This window comes from Procambarus clarkii, chromosome 27 (genome assembly GCF_040958095.1).
Source record: "Procambarus clarkii isolate CNS0578487 chromosome 27, FALCON_Pclarkii_2.0, whole genome shotgun sequence".
Classification (NCBI taxonomy): domain Eukaryota; kingdom Metazoa; phylum Arthropoda; class Malacostraca; order Decapoda; family Cambaridae; genus Procambarus; species Procambarus clarkii.
In genome coordinates, this window is record NC_091176.1 from 4,440,860 (window position 1) to 4,461,394 (window position 20,535).

A 20,535-nucleotide genomic window follows, 5' to 3' on the forward strand; every position below is an offset into this window, starting at 1 on the left:
TTATATTTTGTAAACATCAGAGATTAGAGGTACTTCTACACACAAGTTTGGCTGCTTCTTAATTAAATAAACTATAAATATGCATTCAAAATAAACATTTTGTGCTCATATATGAATGGAAAATTATGGATGCTTGAGAATTACAAAATCACGTGTATCCCAAACGTGCACAAGCTAGTAGTAATTTTAAAGAAATACTGCACGTTTAAATTGTTGGTTTATAATAGAAATATCATATGTTTTTTATATTCTCCATAAAATCGCATTAATTACCATTACCAGAATATCATAAGTTTGATAACATGTTTGGGTGCCTTTTCTCCCAGGTAAATCATAGACAGTGTAAGATATAATATGTATTCTTTGCACTGGAAAAAAAAGACATTTGAGTTGAGAAAAAGCACGAAAAGTAATCACATTGTGTATATGATAATCACAAATACAGTACAGTATTAGCATTACAAAACGAAATTAATTAAAAAAAACATTTAGTTTCTTGGCATAATGAGGGCTAGAAAAAACTTTGAGCCAGTAAAATATACATCAGCTACAATAGGGGCAAACATCATATAGTATATATATATACACAACACAAAATTACTTTACAAGACAATTTTCCTTTTAATGTCTATATTTAAATTACTTCGGAGTAATAAGAGTACATTATATGTTCACCCAACAAATCTCATATTATACCAAAGATAATGTTGGGTACCTGCTAATTAACTTCTCAAGTTACTGATGCAAGTAATGCTTATTTTATTAGTCCTAACTTTAACAAAATTTCATTACTATGCATGCAAGATGAAGGGTTCCAAAATATCCAGTATGATGAAAGAGGTGGGTATAAACAAGTACACTACACAGCAGGTTGTAAATAACCACTTGACAATAGTTAGGTTAAGAGTTAGTGTGCTGTGGTTGCACCTTCTTCCATTCTCTTTGCTGCAAGATAATATCGATTATTTTCAAAGACCAAAATCAATGGGCTATGCAGAACAGGAATTTGCTTTGTACAAGTTTATCAAAATTTAAAATGCTTTTTCATACTATTTTTTTGTGCTATTTTTCCAATTCGCATGAACAGGCAACATTTGCAAAGCTGAAAGCAGAGACCGTCAAGAAGTAAAAGTATGCTATATAATTATACTGTATATAATTCCTCCCCCCTCAGGTACTCTTAAAAATATCCAATATAATGTGTTTACATCAAAGAAAAATTAATTATTTAGCACTTAGTTCTACAGCACTACAATAATATATCAGAATTCACCTTTTAATGTTCACACATTGTACCTTCTCACTTACATTGTTATAAGATTGCATAACATAGTTGTCAGCTAAATTGCTATCAATCTTTTTGAATACTGTACTTGCAAGGAATGTGCAGAGTTCACGAGAAACAACCACATTACCCTACTTTATTTCATAAGAAAGACAATGTTGCTATGTATATAAACATTAAATGGTGAAATATGGTCTCAGACATAATACACTTTAATCAAAATTCTAGATGGGCAGAATTAATTACTTTACATGCAGCCGTCCATGAACTGTTGGCACAATGCTTACAACCGGTATGTGATAAAAATAAATTGGTATTAGGCTTATATAATAGCCTTTAACAAATTTAAGGTACTAAATGTTAAGTTCAACAAGTGATGCAGTTAGTCAAGAATTAGTACTATGATGAGGTTTGAGCTTGAAACAGGGCCATCGAGGTCCTTCAGGACAAACAAAAATTGAAACCATGAAGCAACTGGAATTATTTTTTAAATGCAAGTACTGTAATTATTAAAAAGGCACCAAGCCCAGAAGACTATATAGCACCACCTGTCATTTTTTTTAATGTACAAAGACATTCAGAATGTTTAAAAAAAAAAAAAAAAAAAAAAAAAAAAAAATTATGAAAATATACCTTGTACATGTTCACAATTTCATCTAGCTTGCATTGTCTTGCAATTGCAAAACATAGTATACTTATTTATGTAGTAAGCAATCTGGCATAATTACATATACCCATTAAGAAAATAATTTTCTTTGTCCAAAGTATTAGACTATTTTTAAGCAACTACAGCAAAATTAGTTTAATGCCTTTATTAGTACTTTTGTATTTCTTTAAAATGGCATTACCTGAAACTCAACATTTGCTTTGAATGACCCAATTTATGTTTAATGTATTGGAAACTATCTGCAATTCATTCAACTTCTAAAAAAGCAATCATGAATTTAAAAGAATAATAAAAAACAATTTCATTCAATTATTTTATGACTCAAATTCTTTTATCTGCCCTCAAATTGTCAACATCCTTTAAATAAAATGTCATACAGAATGCCTATAAAATACTGGGTTATATACAAACCAGTTGTTGCCCAGCAATTCATCTAAAATTGGCTGGCACAATGGAAACAATGGAAACTTTTACTTAACAAAAAACTAAATTATTTCCTAAATTTCCTTGGGTGATAATTTTAATATGGAAGCACAGTAATTTTAATATGGTACACTTCAAAACATACATAGTAATTTATTATTAAAAACATTATTAACTGAATATACAGTAATTTTGAAGAAAAGTTTCCAGTGCACAAACCTAATCATAAGATGACAATGTTAAAGTACCGTACATGCTATAGCACCAGGTATATGCAACAAACTAATTTTCAGGCCGAGGCACAAAATTCACTGAACATTAGAGTGCCAAAATGTGGCACTGTGATCTTGATACATTGACTACAAGCTCATTTCCCCTCAGGAACTATATAGGAATCTGAATTTCCATATACAGTATGTTCTCTTGATCACCACCTTATGATGAACGAAAGAAAACATTTGCATCATACATACAGACTTTTCTTGCATGAAGTGTAATCAAGTTGCACATTTTACTGACAAAAATAAGAAAATAACTTAACTTCTCCTTCATATACTAATGCTGCAAACGTATTTGTAAAATATACATAATAAGTTACAGATTGGATATACTGTACCTTTCATCATACACTATCAAACATTTTAAGTTAAATGTTTCCTAACAAACAAAAACTAGCAATTCCATTCTTGCATGCACAGCCATGTCCAATAATTAATGTATTTCAAACATTAAAGTGAGCTAGTTTCTCAAATGAGCCAACAGCTCTATACGACCAGATTCTTTTTTGTGGGGGGAAATACTGACACTCAGCACATGTGCAAAAATGTCTATATAGTATTTTCTGGCAACAGCCAATTAACCAATTTGTCCAATTCCAAGATAACACTTGAAATCTCTACAGATTTCCAAGGTTAATAAACAAAATTTTGTTTACGAACCTTCGTGGATATACGAGTAAACCATATTAACATGGTCCATCATTAGCAGCAAAAATGTTGTGGGCCCAGGGGCGAGGCTCTAACATTGATACATACACTTTCACAGTCAAATATGGAAGGAAACCTTAGAAAGTAGATCCAATAGCAATCTTGTGGTGTTCCTCCAGATATGCAACCGTTTCACCCAGCTATAATTGTGCCATCCAAAGATGACTAATGGAGTACATTTTAGTCAAAGTTAACAAGTTTTATAACAGTAAACACTTTTGTTAAAAGGCCATACCAATTAATTAAAAAAATTAAACCAAAATATTCAGCAAAACTCCAATAGTTTTTGTCACTTCAATATATAAAGCATGACAACATAGTTGATCAGTTCAGATGTAAACGACAAAGAAACCAGTGACCAAGTTAATTTAAACCGACGACTAATAAGCATCATGCAAACTTGGTCACCAACTACCTGGGGCACATAACATTTTCACCTTCATGGATATCTTTGGTAATCGTAACAAAATTTGAACATCATAATACTGAATTTATCACACAATGTGTGTAAAGACTTATCACAACCACTACTAATCAATATAAATGTAATTTACACACAAGTGTTAATGAAATTTGTAATATAAATCACAATACAGCAACACTATTTCCTAAGTACATATCAACATATGACACATGCAAACCTTGAGACTTGTTTGTATGAGGTATGAATGTTATGTTCCAATACTAGAAACTAGTAACCTGACAAACAGCATAGAAAGCTCTGCCTTCAAATTAAACTGCTTAATATGTGCAAACAAAATTCACACGTCAACAAAATTTTTGCATTTCAGGTTCCATATTTGTTGGATAATGCACTTCTATGGTATTTGCTGTAGAATATTTGTTATAGTACGCCAATTAAGGCCAGATACTTCAGTTACATCTAAACCAATGTCCTACTTATCAGTGACATGCATCATTATTTTACTATGCACGAGTCAAAACTTTTCCCACTTTACAAGGTATATTATATGCATGGTGTCCTACTTAAGAATTCAATTGTGCTTTACAATTAATATCCTAAAATGGCAGGACCAAACAATGAAACAAAGGTTAGGAACTCAAAATCTTGACAGCAAGACGGAACAAAGCATTACAAGGTAGAAACTCGTGTCTTGATTGCCTATTTTCTTATCTTTTTGATTAATTTTTGACAAAATGCACACATGCTGAGGTTGTTTTAATAAAAAAATTGTTTACGTTTCAAAATAAATGCCATTTGAAAACATTCTTGACAGCCAATTACACTCGGTAATAAAACAACCTTTCATCAGGGGGTTGAATTTTCCTCTTTACCAACAGTTATTGAAATCTGAAGAACTTATTTCCTGTAATGATAGTCAACACAGTCTAGCATCATTATGGCACACAGTCACTCACTGTCTTAACACCTGTACATGTGGTCACTGTTATGAACTGATCACGGTCCATGCTAATATTATTAATCTGGTCAAGTTCAGTGTGACAGCTCTATCAAAAGGTTTGCATGATGGTGAAGTCACAGCTATAGTGAGTTCAAGTATGGATCCAGCTGGGAAAGCAGAGTGAAGCAACATCTCGTCAAGTATTAGAAGAAGTATTAGATACCCGAGCCAAGTAATCTTCCCTTTCTTTTTGGTCCAGATACCATACAGTAATGGCATATCTGCTGAGAAAAAGAAAAACTCACATCAAATAACTGTCAATAATATATTAAAATATATATTCATTTACAAAAATTTATATATTTTTAATCTATGTACTGTACAGTAGTACCACAAATAAAAATTCAAAATACTGTACACTGATATTTATGCTATCCTGTAAGAATAATCACCACTGAGAAGTTATTTCTTTCTAATCCTTCTAAGGCACAATTGTCTTTAAACAGGAAGGTGGGATGCATCTCTCATTCCTAACCGAAGAATGTAAATTTTGATTAATCTGCCCAAAGAAAATAATGTACCTATGTACAGAACTAAGACAGGGCCCTGAAAAGTATTTCCAAATCAACAAGGAGCTGTTACATCAGGGTTCATATCCTAGTTAACTCCATTTATAGCAGCACTATTTATGTCACACTCAAGAGCTTATGCTTGACCCTAGCCAGGACTGACTAGCAGATTTATCTGGCCAGGACACAAAACCTCCCATCATAATCTAATCGTTTTTAAAAGGTGTGCACTACCTCCCAGAAGCAACCGGCCCCAGTAGGCTTAAATTCAAAAGGACACAGGAATTTTAGTACATGTGGCAACATGCACAATAATCCCACAAGTGGCATGAATCAATATAAAGGATGGAGAATATTTGTATTGAAATTGACTATTGTAACAAGGTCTGTAGAAAATTAAAAAGTTCTTCATGGCACTAATTAAATTTTCAACAAGTCACTGTCTACCCTTGCTTTAAGTTTATTACATTGAGAGATACCATAACCAATTTCAAAGGTCTATTACTGTCAAATGTAGAATATGAAAATTCATTGCAACTGATAATATCCAATGTAAACTTTTCATAATGGATTAGACAACCCAGGAAGGATAAAAATGGAAGTGTGAGCAGATAAAAATAAAGATAAAGCAAGACAGGAGTAGCAGTAACTAACAAAATTAATCCACAAAGTTTATATAAATTTTATTACAATAAAGTTTAATGTTTGTGAAAAAGGACATGTTACATAGGCAGAACAATGACGAGTACCGCATAATGTTGTGGCAAGTATATTCTTTTGGTGAAATTCAGTGTTTAAACCAAAAAATAAAAGCTTTACACAGCAAGTGTCTTGATAACTCATTGTTGAAACAATGAAATCATTATTAACAATGTACTCGGACAACATGAACACACCTGGTAATTTTAGCTGGTAATACTTCATGAGGATTACGACGATCTGACCAGAAAAAGAGCATACGATCAAACAAAGGTTCAATCTCTGCTACTTGGTCGCTACAACCTTTGGGGTAGATTCGCAATACACCACCATCCTGCAAAATGAAAGATTTATAATTACATAAAGAAAAGTTAACACTGTGTAGTAATGTTGCTATTTTACCATCATACAGAGATGCAGAATGCCCATAAAACACAAAGTTCATCAATTCAGGCAATAATACATTTGCACAAAATTACTATGTTCTTAAGGGCATTAAATGATTTGTAAACTGCCACAAATGGGAATGATATTGGAGCAATTGGATGGAGTTTTGCAGAGAACAGTCAAGTTTTTCGGGGACTCTTGCAACCAAATCTGAGTTCTTTAGTGACAAGAAGTTGATGGCTTATCAGAGGCCAAGATTTATCTGTATTTCATCTAGCTGGATTTTGAATTCCAGCAATTCAAATTACTGGAATGTCAAATTAATGTCATAATTGACATTATGGTTTCGGTGGGTAGGCGGTGCCATGAGTTTATAACCCTATTGTAGTGGTGTTCCTTATCTACCTTTCTACTACAGTATGTGACATAACATATATAAAACGCTAAACTGTAATGCCAATCCTGACCTCAAAAGCTTCATAGAAGGTTGTAACAGAACCCATGAGCACCACACCAGAAATAAATACAGTTTTGATATTCCTAGAGTACGACTTAATCAAACTAGAAATGCTCTACAAATCAAGGGACCCAGATTGTGGAATGACCTTCCCAACCATGTTAAAGACTGTACCTCTCTCAACCAGTTTAAGATAAAAACGAAGCTTTACCTAATAAATTCCCTGTAACCTACCTTACCCCTCTATTGTCAACCAATGTCTTTTTTTTTTTAAAGAGCGCTGTTTGTCGACAGAATTGTATTTGTGCTGGTTTTTCAGCTATGTTTTCATTCCATGTTTTCATTTTACTCTTTATGCTCAATTAGTATTAAGCTTTAGTCATTTAAGTTTTTCATGCCCGAAACGCTTTGCGTAATAGTGGCTTTAGGCATTGTATGTACTAGCCCTATCTATAAATCCATCACTCTTTGTAAAATCTCTTGTATGTATGTACCTTACCTAAATAAACATTTGATTTGATTTGAACATTTCAAAAGAACTATTTTTAATTTCTACAAACACTAGTCATCTCTCTGTGTGAAGACACTCTAAAGAAATTGACACTTAGATCCATGCACTTGGTACTAAGCCACATATCCACTGATATTCTATAGCTTTACTTTTTGTCTGGAGCAAGATTTCCTAGTACAATAATTCAGAAAATTCTTGTTGACTGACCAAAAAAACATTTCTTATCAAGCTGTTAAACATCTATACGAGACTATCCATACAATGATGAAAATGTCCTCTCAATTATATTTATAAAATTTATAATATTTCTAGTACAGTAAATTTTGAAGTAGTTTTTTAGCACTTTAGTAGCACTTTACTATGCACTTTTTTAGTAGCACTTTACTATGAATCACAAAGTTACCACTGTATTTTGAGCCTATTAGTTGCTAGTTGTAGTGCAGCTAACCTTGAACTGAGCCAACTGTTAAGCAAAAGGTTAAAAACTCCATGAACACTACTAATTGAATAATGCCGATGTATAATAGGAAAACTCAAGTCACTCGACCCAAGCACTGACTCAAGCAGTTAGCTATTGACTCTGCTCCTCCTCCTCCTCCTCCTCATATAATACAAAACACACCTTACAATACAAGTCAACACAGTGCCATAAACATTATCATTTTCCAACTATTAAAGCTTAACATTATTATCTGCACATCATGGTATACCCAGCTGCCTCCCAAGGTGGCAAGTCCTTCAAGTTGGTCTCAAGGTGAAGCACACCACCTCACGGCAAGTCTAGAAACCCACATACAAATGTGAATACAAATGACCCTAATACAATTGAGGTCAGTTTATGAAACACTTAAGTCATGCTACACACATGACCTCTCAAATACAGTATCCAAATTCTAGGAAATCTAACAAGTAATTACTTTTTCTTCTGTATAGTAGTTATTTAATCTAAATTTTTGTTTACACCTGATCTTTATTTAATATATGAGCCTCATCTATCGTTGATACGTAATACTATAACATTAAAGCAAAGCCTTGCTATGGTGTACGTGACACAAGGCAAGGGGCCCCGGAAGAAGCATAACACTCAACCTGGGCCACTGACCGAGCACTGACAAGCAGCACAGGTAGTGGGCAAACATTCCCGGGAAATTTAATCTGCATTATATACGAGTATACTTTACCTTATCACAAATTATATGATTTCTAATAATTTTATATATTCTAAATGATAATTAACACAGTAAAAAAAAAAATTCCTTTAGGAGAAGAGAGGGGGGAGGGACATGCATATCTAAAACATTAACAACTGTCCAGTTATTGATTTCATTACGTAATATAACCTGAAGCTAGTCCTATGGATGACAACTTGTATGAAATGTGAATATTAGATGAACAGTTTGTTTTACACAAAACACTAACCCCCCATAAGGTAGGATACCAGCAGTGAAAAGTATCCAAAGTTTGTTAAAAAAAAAAAAAAAAAAAAACAAGACTTAATTAAAAGACAAATCGACAAGGACAATCATTTCTACAATAAAACCATTCAAGATAGATACAAATGATGTTGCAGGTACTTGGGAAGGTGTGATGGGTGCTCAGCAATGGGGTAAACCTGTTCCTTGTTCAAAATATCAACTAGACAACTTCAGCTTTCAAGATGGATTGCTCAATTTACTCAACAAAAAAAAATCTTAATTATTACTTTATAACAAGTTAAGAGTAATGTAATAATTATTTTAACTTCATGGACTGAAATGCTGAAAAGACTTTTTGAATACATGATCCTATACAGAGGAATTGGATTTTGTACAAGAAATGTTGGCTAAATGCAATATAAAAACTTAGAATCTAAAAACAAGACTCTAGGTTAAACTCAAGACTCGCAGGTTACTCACAGGTTAAACTCAAGACTCTACATGGACAGAATTAAATCTTAATATATTCTTCCATGTCTCTTTATATATACATTATTACATAACATATATCAATACAAAATTTTCTTTTCTGAGAACAAAGATTCTCCTAAATTAATAAGAGAATAAATAGCGCAGCAAAATAAAGCACTATTCTTTCTTTAATTTAACAATACAAACTATGATGAAATAATTTTGTTTAATACTGTTCAAGGACCCAGTGTGCAGGAATGCGACCCATTTACAGTACAGGAATTTAAAAAAATGTATATACTGTATATATGTATGTACTCACCTAGTTGTGTTTGTGGGGGTTGAGCTCTGGCTCTTTGGTCCCACCTCTCAACCGTCAATCAACAGGTGTACAGATTCCTGAGCCTATTGGGCTCTATCATATCTACACTTGAAACTGTGTATGGAGTCAGCCTCCACCACATTACTTCCTAATGCATTCCATTTGTCAACCACTCTTACACTAAAAAAGTTTTTTCTAATATCTCTGTGGCTCATTTGGGCACTCAAGTTTCCACCTGTGTCCCCTAGTGCGTGTGCCCCTTGTGTTAAATAGCCTATCTTTATCAACCCTGTCAATTCCCTTGAGAATCTTGAATGTGGTCATCATGTCCCCCCCCCCTAACTTTTCTGTCTTCCAACGAAGTGAGGTTTAATTCCCGTAGTCTCTCCTCGTAGCTCATACCTCTCAGCTCGGGTACTAGTCTGGTGGCAAACCTTTGAACCTTTTCCAGTATGTATGTATGTATGTATGTATGTATGTATGTATGTATGTATGTATGTATGTATGTGTGTGTGTGTGTGTTTACACACACACACACAGTACATATAAATAATGGTAAAATCATTTTTCATCATTTGTTAAATTACAAAGGTTTTCTTAAACCAATTTTTTTCACTTTACTGGTAATTTCAAGTTACAATACTATCATCTTGATAAACAAGAATACAGAAACTTCAAAAGTGATTAGCAAGTCAAAGCTAAAAATTTAACCAAGACCAACAAAGTCCAGAAACAAAATTACTGTACTACATTTCAGTCGAGTCAAACTGATACAGCAAAAAATGTAATACAAATCAAGAATGAATAAGCAATTTGGTAACCGTGACAAGCCTGCTATTGGTTAAGAGAAGTGATAAGGTATGTGTGATATGATTGTGAGGGATTGATGAGCGTGAACAAGTGTTCAGGGACGGTGGAGAGGTTGATCAACAAATTGTGCCAAGCACAAGTGAAAGTAAATACTGCAGAAAAGTTTGAAACAAAGCTACACCTAAGCTGCAAAGATAGACCTTTATAGCCTGTATATGTATAATCTTGAGCCAGCTCCATACTTGCCAAAATTTAAGTAAAATGATGTGTCAGTCTATAGGCATTTATTTTTGTATACAGTATATTTAGTTGGAGAATACTAGGGAAAGAAAAGTTCCGTATAAAAGTACATAGCTTAAATATGCCTTGAGAATTTAAGGCTGCAATTACTATATTTCTTAACTTAGAAGTACTACATAGCACAATACAGTACTACATACTTTAATCCCTAATATAATTATGTATGTAACAGTGTAAACCAAAGAGTGCACCTCTGTGTACATGTTCCCATTCCAGATAGCCCCAATATATATATATACATCAACTAGTAACAACCTTTTAAACAAGAACTGTTGGTCTAGGCTAATATGATTACTGAAGTTCAGCATTTATCATAATAAAAAAAGCGGAACATTTGTCATGAATTATATTATAAAAGGGGACATACACCAAAAATTGTAAATCCTTGGCTGTCTCAATATTACAGTACTGTATACTAGGTTAATAAACTAGAGTGTGGTCTTAACAATCATGACATTGGATTTATCTTAAACCTTACACCTAATTAAGATTCATTAACCTTTTAAGTTACATGATCAATTACCATAAAAAAATGTGGTTTGTTATTTGTAGTAGCTAACCTACATATGCCTTTAAGCCTATAAATGGAACCAACTCGTTAGTGTGATCATAGTGATCATAGTGCTAGTATGACAACTTAAAATACAGTACAGTACTTAAAATTTTGAAGATGGTAACAACCAAATCCATTACATAGTTTAACTGGAAATGTGTAGTGAGCATGTCTGGAACTTACATTGTGTTGCAGGGACAATTATAATTCTATTATTTAAATGAAGTTTTATATCCACAATCTTTTACCATTGCTTGAATGGTAGAACTTTATTTAGCATGTGGTGCCTTTGAAACTTGCTGTAGTCCACATCAACACCTACAGGAACAGGCCCTGTGAATTTCTGCATGTATATATATTCCTAAACAATATAGAATTGCTAATCTACTTCAAAATGAAGATTTGGTTCATTGAAGATGTCAGTCTAAATGCTGATACTACAACCATAAAGTTGGAGAGCCTTGGACCATGTCATCTCACTGGTATATTCAGCATATAGGTAATACCGTGTAATCACACTCGGTGAGTGCCACAGCAACATGCTTAAGAATACTGTATTGTAGTTGGATATCGAGTGGAACCTTAAGTTATAAACTGCACATGGAAAAAATTCTTTAGCGAGTAATAGAATGTTCCATGAAAAATTAAAAAGGAGGAAAAAACAGTACAATTTGAGCTATGGAACTACTGTATCTATTTAGGCAGACTTAATACTCTTGATAAAATACCAAAGGTTTGAGTAAGGATGAGGAGGAAGGGAAAAAGAATGCAAAGCAGAAAGCTATAGAGGGAAATGTTAGTAGTGGAATAAGTAGATCAAGTTTAGTGGCCTATCCATTATGGATTAGTCCCCATGTTACTGTTTGAATGGGGGCCATGAAGTAATTAATGCAATGACATTGGGTTGCAGGTGAAAGCTGTTTGCAATATAAGAATCCCTGCAGGGCTGACTTACGACAATGCAATATTATGAGCCCCACAGCTTAAAGGTTGAGAGTAATCATGATACTGTAGTTCATAACACTACTCAGCTTTGAGTTATACTCTTCTACAACAAGCATGCAGGACTACCAATAACAAAACATACCTGTGGTGTCCAATCTTTGTTGATATAATAAATAGCAGTGATGCATCGACCATCACCATTGGGGTTGTCAACATGTTTCACATAGTGTGCATCTCGCCCAGGGTAGCAAGCCACCATAGCCTGAAAAACAATCCCATAACTTGAAAAAAAAGTGTTCAATTAAAATTTCTGAAACAATTTCATCAGCATAACACAGTACATATCAATAAATGATACAATAACATTGTTTTGTTCTTTGTAAAAGTAACTACAGTACTCTTCTTAAAACCTAAATCGTGACTTGAACCTGGTGTAGGTTAGGTTCTTTATTAAACCTAAATACTGTATTTGGGGGATCATTACATAGAGTAAACAATACATTCTTTGCCTTTCCATAAGAAATTTCAGTTTTGCAATCTAGATACATCTAAAATACTAAGATTGTTCAGTTTGCATGGATAGTCACATTCAGCAATTATTGGCCATTTACCAAGTTCTGTTAATTTGCTAAAATAGCACTGCCATGGCATTTTCAACTAAATATATATATAATAGGACAATCTTTTAAACATTGTGCATTTCATAATTTAAATTAGCTTCAGAAATTTCTTTACAACAGTACTGCTTTGCTATTTCCAAATTCAATGCTAATTAATAACCAAGATGTACTGCATTGCTTAAATGTAATTCTTGCAGAACTTCAGGAGGGTACCGTATTACAGTACCTTTTATGTAAAAGGCTTTGCCCATGTCACTCAAGAGTCCTAGAGCACTCCCTACTACAATATTGTAATTGTACAAATGTTACGATGTTAAAAGCACAAAAATAATCAGAGTTCAGATATTTGATAGAAAACTATGAATTACTTGGTAACAGATAGGATCAGAAGGAAGGTGAAGAAAAGGTACCACGTCCTTCAAGAAAATCACATTGTACCTAGTCATGAAAATTCCACTGATGAACAAGCAATAGGTTTAAGCTATCTCAGGATAAATACTGTACTGTTCTTCAAATCATGCTTCACACTTCCTTAGTCTACAAATATTGTACAGTAGAAGGACAAGGTACACACCCGCGTCCTCCAGGTAATGTTGTAGTGCGCAAGTTTGCCAGCATCTTGGTGTTTGTTTACTTTCGCCACTACAGAATCTACTCTCGTCACTAATTTGCCAATATTAGTGCAGTTAGGCTCGCTTCCTGTGACCCAGGTAATTTTATCACCACGGATCATTCCCCGTGCCTGGTCCTGCACTTGTCTTGAAACAACCTGACCATCCTGGAACACACCACACGAGTGAAGTGCCCCAACCTCTTTCAAGATTTGTTCTGCACGCTCCTCCCCTGAAGGGTAAACAAAACAACCTTGTTAGTTTTTTAGAATTACAAAAATAATTTATAGCCATTATTGGTTAAACATGACAACATACTATGAATAGACGAGAGTATAATTTCACCAGGAATGCCATATTACTACATCCTGCATAAAATCACTGTAGTCACACCCCTGTAGTCACTGATAGGCAAGTACTATTCTGAACTATGCATTACAGCACAATACAAGGAAACTACACCATTGCTTAGAAAAACCAGTTTTTAAAACTAAGCTAAATGTTATTCTTAATGCAAAAAGCCCAGCAACCTTATGATGCATGTGTGCTGTAAAATTATAATTCATCAGTGAGCTTCAATATATTACTGACTTCATTACTATAGTACTGCACAATATACTTGTACTGGTACTTCTAGTAATTTAATATTTTTGTTTATGAATACTCTAGGTCTAATCAATGACATCTTATCTAGTTTAATTAAACAAATTTGGCAAGGTTAGAAAAATTTTACTAGTACTGTAATACACAAACCTTATCTAGACATGCACAAATATTACAAGTACTGTACTTTCAAAGTGCTCAGATTGGTGCAAAGATTTCTTTGGCACGGTAATATTACAAGGCAACCAGGCAGTACCATCACAAACCTAGTACAGTAGTGGTTACTAATTTCCATAAAAACTAAGAAATTACTATGCCAAATTCATCCAACTATTTCAAGATCATATGAATTGCAGTATCAGTTACACTGCACAGTAGGCACAATAGCTCAGGATTCCCAATTGCACTACTGTAACTTGTAATGGTGAAGAAATGAACATTAAAATTGCCAAGTTATGCCTAGATATCACACATGATTGTTACTGAACATGAAAGCAGGAATGTACTGTACAATATTGCCAAATATAATTTATAATTTAGTACTGAAAGTTACAACAGTTCTAATATAGTTTAAGTACTGTATAAAAATTGTGCGCCATGATGGGAAAACAGATACAGTACGAGCAAATTATTTATGAAACGGACTATATCAACTAAAAGGAATTTAACTACACTTAAATATGCACAGCTTCTCTAATGTGGGAATTGGTATACATGTAGGCGAGTGTGTGTTCAGGTGGGAACATAAGCATTTGAATGAGTTCATACACGAGAGCTTGGGAGCCTTTGTTTGTATATTATGAGAAGTGAAGTTTGAAGTGGTCAAGAGCGTCACTGTACCACCTGGCCAACTAACCTACACTTGACCTCTTCAGTGCCTCTCCAGTATACTATCTTAATGCATAGCACAAGACCATCAAGTCTAAACTCTTCATACAATACAGTACAAAAACCATTTTGTAACTTTAAATTCAAGTACAGTATTGTACATTTAATCACCATTTAAAAGTTAAGTTCATACAAATATAATGTGTTATTTTCCAATAGTTACCTTACTTGTGGAACCAATATATATACAAGAACTTTCTTTTCTAACATACTGCTTTAAATCAAAAGTAAAATTCATGATTTGGTCATATGCTACAGGTACTGTTCTGTGCAATTTCCTTTCCAAAATACTATAATTTATGGTAAATAATGTCTACTTAATGCATTCTTCCCTTATGTTAGAAATTGGAACAAGACCTTCCTTAAGTTACAATTTACAGTCTAAAATTGCAGTCAACTGCAATTTCAGGATATAAATTGTAATTTAAGGTTTCATTCCAGTTTCTAAAGTAGGAAGAGAACAATATGCAAGGCCATAGAGCAAAGTTGCAAATTTATATATTCTGCAATGTACAAAACTAAGATTTTTTCTGCTATTCTGCACTGGTACTAAACTGGCTATTGTGGTACAGGAAAGGCCAAAATAGGTTTTAATACGTGTACCTTAATCTTAAAGTATTAAAATTATTAATAAATTAAAAGATGAATACAGTATACTGTACTGTCATTTCAGTGCAGTATATAGCATGTAAAATAGCATTAAAATAATGCACCTCAAAATCAATAACATACAGTACTTTGTAAATTACATCTGCACCTGTAATTATTACATTATTATGCACTTTTATACCCAGTTCAAGGGCGATAGTGTAATGGTTAAAGGGCACACTATGGATCCAGAAACTAAATTTATCAAGCAAATTGCAGTGGAAGATAACTACTTGCAACAAGCTTCTTTCTTAACTCACAGTCGGGAATCCCAGTTTCGACCTACGGGTGGGACAGAAAAGGTTGGGCAAATTTCCTCTCCTAACAGCTAATGTCAATAGTTCAACCTAAGAGGGAGGGGTTACCTTGATACAAGCCTAAAGTACAGAGGTACTTAAAGTACAGAGGTAAAGTTCATCCATCTGCCCGAAACGCTTTGCGTAATAGTGGCTTTAGGCATTGTATGTACTAGCTCTATCTATAAAGCCAACAAACTTTGTAAATCTCTTTATGTATGTACCTTACCTAAATAAAGATTATTATTATAGGTGTGTGTGTGTATTTATGTGCACATACACACAGTATATATATAAATTTTTTTACATCACTGCCCAGATTCAGTTAATAGGTTTCAAGCATGCCTTTGGAATTTGATACACAGCTAACAATAATGAGGTCAAGTTAGGATGCACATGTGTACATCTACTGCAAGACGTACATTAATTAACTCTGCTCAGATGGTTGAACCAAATTACACATTTATGGTAAAATGTCAATAATTCAGGTCATGTTCGTGTATATGTGTAGGAAGCCATCATTGTACTGCAAGCTACATAGCTCAGGTGAGTAAATAATTAAAAACTATCAATACCAATAAAAATATAAAAAATACACGAAACATATCCATAGCATGTTCTCAGATCTATGATTAATACAGAATTTCCTCTACAAATGTACTTGGCAAGACTTCTGGAATTTTAAATGTGCAGATGTAGTTCTTATAATGTATGGTTTTACATCCAAAATATTTACACAGTTGATACCTGCATGAAGCCCTTTTACATTACATTTTATAAAACAAATTTTCCTATTTTTATTGCCTAGGCTAAATGTGTTATGCATAAGGGCGAGTGTCCAGGCTTCATCCATCTTGTTACTCAACATAATCAACAATACTTACCACACTGTACGAAGTAAAAAAGTTTAATCACTTACCCAAGAACTGATCGACGACACAGACTCCATATTTATTGAGGTCACTCATCACAAGCTGCATAACTCTTGAGAACCATTCTTGACTAATGACTCCTTCCTCAAGTGACTGAGAATCTGGACAAACTTCTACGTGATATAAAGAAGGCGTCTTGGGGCGGAAGTGTTGAGAGGACGCCTCTAAGATGTTGCTGGAGTCAATGGGGGTGCTGAGGTCGGGTTCTGCCAGGGACCTTCGCCTTACCCCTTCAACACATCCACCACTCCCCTGAAATTGCAGGCCATAATCACTCATAACAGTACCTTGACTGCAGGCTACTGCGTCAAGCACAGACCTGTCAAGGGAGAAGTCAGTGTGTGCCTGCTGCCTCTTACTTGTTTTCCTACTTTTAACAGCAAGTGCTTCGAGAGGCATGACACCATTTTTGGGTTTGCAGAATGGCTTGTGGTGCTTCCAGTGTTGCCTCTGGTGGTCTGGGCTGCAGTACCAGGCCGCCTTACACCTCCCACATACCTTCAGGTGATCGTCTTCACAACTACACACACCACAAACTCGAACTTTCACTCCATGGTTCATTCTCCTAGCACAAATGAATCGTCTGTCGCTATAAGCACCACAGCCGAAGTTGTCTGCGAGGACAGTGGTCATTACAGTCACTATAACACGGTGGGTACCGGCGAGCCCCGATCACCACAGCCGACCTCTCCTCCAAGTGTCCGGGTCTCTTCTCCTCAACCTGTAATAATGCAGTCCAACATGACAGCTACGAGCTACCAGCCTCCTGGCCTCTCCCTCGCCTGCCATTCAGTTTACTCCAGCTATCTCTCACACAGATCAGTGACATCCACTGACTCCAGTTTTCAACGGAGCAGCTATGACAGGAGTGGCAGGGATATATATATATATAGTGTATAGAGAGGAGAGGAGGAACAGATGACCCGCCACAGGGTAGGACTGGAGCCCGACTGACGTGGAGGGACCCTCACCCTTGACTGTCTCTCACTCACTCAGCTGTTGCCCCACTACCTGTGTTATCTCACTGCTGCCTCACCTCCTACATATTTCAATTATGCTACATTACTGAACTTACAATCATAACAACAATTTATCTTATGATAAAGTCAACTTTAGGAAACGTGCTTTCATTTCACATAGTTCAAATAATAAGTCAGTAATTCAATGTAAGGAAAGTTTTGGATATCAAAATGTGGTGGACGGCAACTCCAGCAGTGTTGACAAATGTGTATTTAACAGGGTTCAGGAAGGGCAGCTTGAAACGATGCCAGAATTTTAAAGATAACAAATACTGAATGTCCGTTGATGCTCATCTCAATCAGCTTATAGCAGCATATAATATAACATGTCAGTAAATGGTAATGTTGGGCGGATGGTACCAACGTGTACCCAAGACAGCTCAAACATTCATGTTGCTTAGAATAGCTATATTGGTATATGAGGGATTTGATTTTGATTATGAAGCACCAGGTAAATCGATTTTATAATAACTTTTTACGATATATATATATTGTGTGTATATATATATACATATATATATATATATATATATATATATATATATATATATATATATATATATATATATATATAAAGTTATTAGTATAAAATCGATTTACCTGGTGAATTGATACAAAATAAAGATCCAATCACCATATACCAGTATAACTAACCAGTATGTCTTGTGAATGCTTGAGCTGTCTTGGGTACACGGTCGGTACCATCCACCCAACATTACCATGTAGGATGTACTATACTACTTGTGCTAAGGGCGAATGTATATGTTTATCTCTCATAATGTTTGGTAATATGTTTATTGTTTGTGATGTGTATCTATGTATGTATTAACACGATGAGAATAGCTCATCGAATAGACTCATCGAATAGCAGAGAATAGACACGATGTACTGAACGGGGTGAGAATAGCTTGAGCTACCTCATCCCTTTGTGTGTATTTTACCTCAATAAACTTATTTCAATTTCAATTTCAATGTAGGATGAGCTGAGGTTCACAGAGTTGTATAACCTCTACCTGAGACAAGTATCAAATCGTGCGACACTAGTGTAGAGCTGGCATATAAGTGCAAAAATAAAACTGTAATGGAAGATGCGATAAGAAAACTGCATAACTTCGTTGGAAAAAAGGAACCCGGAGAAGATTTCTAATATCCCCATCTCACGGGATGGTTAGTCATACAACGAACCAGGAAAGATCATGCAATGGGAGTATAATGTGTTAGCCTGCACTAGCAAACCCTTGGTAGGGCACAAGAATACCTGAGTTTACCTGAGTTTACCTCAGAGTCACTAACACCAGTGGCCTCGACGAGGACAGGAAGCCGGCGGCATGTTGAAGGTCCCCGCCCCCCCCCCCCCCATTTGCCTTGATGGGCACAAGCTGTACTTTAAACCCCAACAGTTTTGGCATTAACAGCTTCGGCGAAAAGGCGGTTTCATGGGTTAATAACCCTGTGGGTGAAAAAGCATCTCCTGTTCTCAGTCGTACATTGTGGCTTGTTGAGCTTGAAACCGTTGCTCCTTGTTTGTGTTATCCTAATACCTCCCAGTATTCGTGAGTACACGAAGTAGTTACGTATAATAGCTCAAAGTATTTCAGTGAGAAGAGAACAAGAGAGGACACATATCGTGTTGATTTAGGGGGCGACGACGATCGTGGGATCGGATGCACGTATATTCCAATCGGTGGCGAGGTAGAGGGACAAGTATTTATATATAGTGTACAAGCAATGGACAGCAAGCAGTAAACAAGTAGACAGCTAGAAAGGCAAGTAATGAAAGCTAACTTCAGTCGTACCTGTAAAAGTATATGACAGAGAACAAAGGTTCAAGAGTCACTGTCTAAATTTAGCGAGAACAAAAACATCTCTGGAACATGAGGTTATTTCCAGAGGCCAGTTAGGTAAGAACACACACACACCGGGTTATAAACACAATAACTTACCAGTATAGCACTCACACTCCCTTTTTAACCAGCAATGCTTGAGAAGAGCACTCGCATACAGAATAACTGGGTCAAGAACTCTGACAAGAACTAAAAGTGTAAGATGGGCACACATGGACGCGACAAGTGGACTTACTCGTGAGCTCAGAGCAGCAACCTCCATTTCATGCATTCCCTCCAATAATACAAACTAGTTCTTGTCAGTTTGTCTCGCCATTCATGCGATAACGACTCGTTCCATGCTGTCTCAGTCGAGATCGAGAGAGCAGCTTAACAGTTGTATAATGTGGCAAAATTCAAAGTATTCAAGGATCTGAGAACGTGAAAAAGCATCTCCTGTGTTCTGTTCTACATTGTGGCTTGTTGAGCTTGAAACTGTTGCTCCTTGTTTGTGTTACATCTGACCTTTTGAAAACGAAGTCTGAATCACTATCCTCTAAATTGTTCATTACTGTATTTTAAAAGTTTTGATGGGATCATCCCTGTTATGTCTGCTCTGCAGTTTGTTAGCCCCGTGACCCTCAACTTTTCCTGGTATTAGCGTTGACTTAGACCTGGAATGATTTTTGTTTCTCGGTGTTGAACTTTCTCCAAAGCAGCTATGTCTTTTTGACGATGTCTCCATACTTAATTACAATAAATAATCCAAGTGGAGGCGTACCAGAGACTCACTATTTAATACAAGTGAATAACTACCTTCTTTTCCTTGAAGTTAAATGTTCGCTTAATTATTCCTAGAGTTTGGTTAGCCTTTTTTTATTACAGCTTCCACTTGCTGTGCAACACTTAGTGAATGACAGAGTCTGACTAC

At 35.2% G+C, this 20,535-nt stretch overlaps 1 protein-coding gene across 5 annotated transcripts in view; it reads right to left on the bottom strand.

Annotated features, from left to right (window-relative positions):
* Positions 1-343: 343 nt before the first annotated feature.
* Positions 344-20,535, bottom strand: part of Hph (HIF prolyl hydroxylase) — a 92,433-nt gene continuing 72,241 nt past the window's right edge. For 4 of the 5 annotated variants that reach the window (XM_069332279.1, XM_045749488.2, XM_069332278.1 and 1 more), the window contains exons 2-6: positions 16,750-17,014; positions 13,359-13,627; positions 12,307-12,426; positions 6,191-6,327; positions 344-5,009 (exon numbers count right to left, since the gene is read on the bottom strand). In XM_069332279.1, coding sequence (XP_069188380.1) covers positions 4,922-5,009; positions 6,191-6,327; positions 12,307-12,426; positions 13,359-13,627; positions 16,750-17,014 — 879 coding nt within the window. In that variant the 3' untranslated portion in view covers positions 344-4,921. The remainder of the gene's footprint in view (positions 5,010-6,190; positions 6,328-12,306; positions 12,427-13,358; positions 13,628-16,749; positions 17,015-20,535) is intronic. The other variant, XM_045749489.2, reaches the window with a different exon arrangement.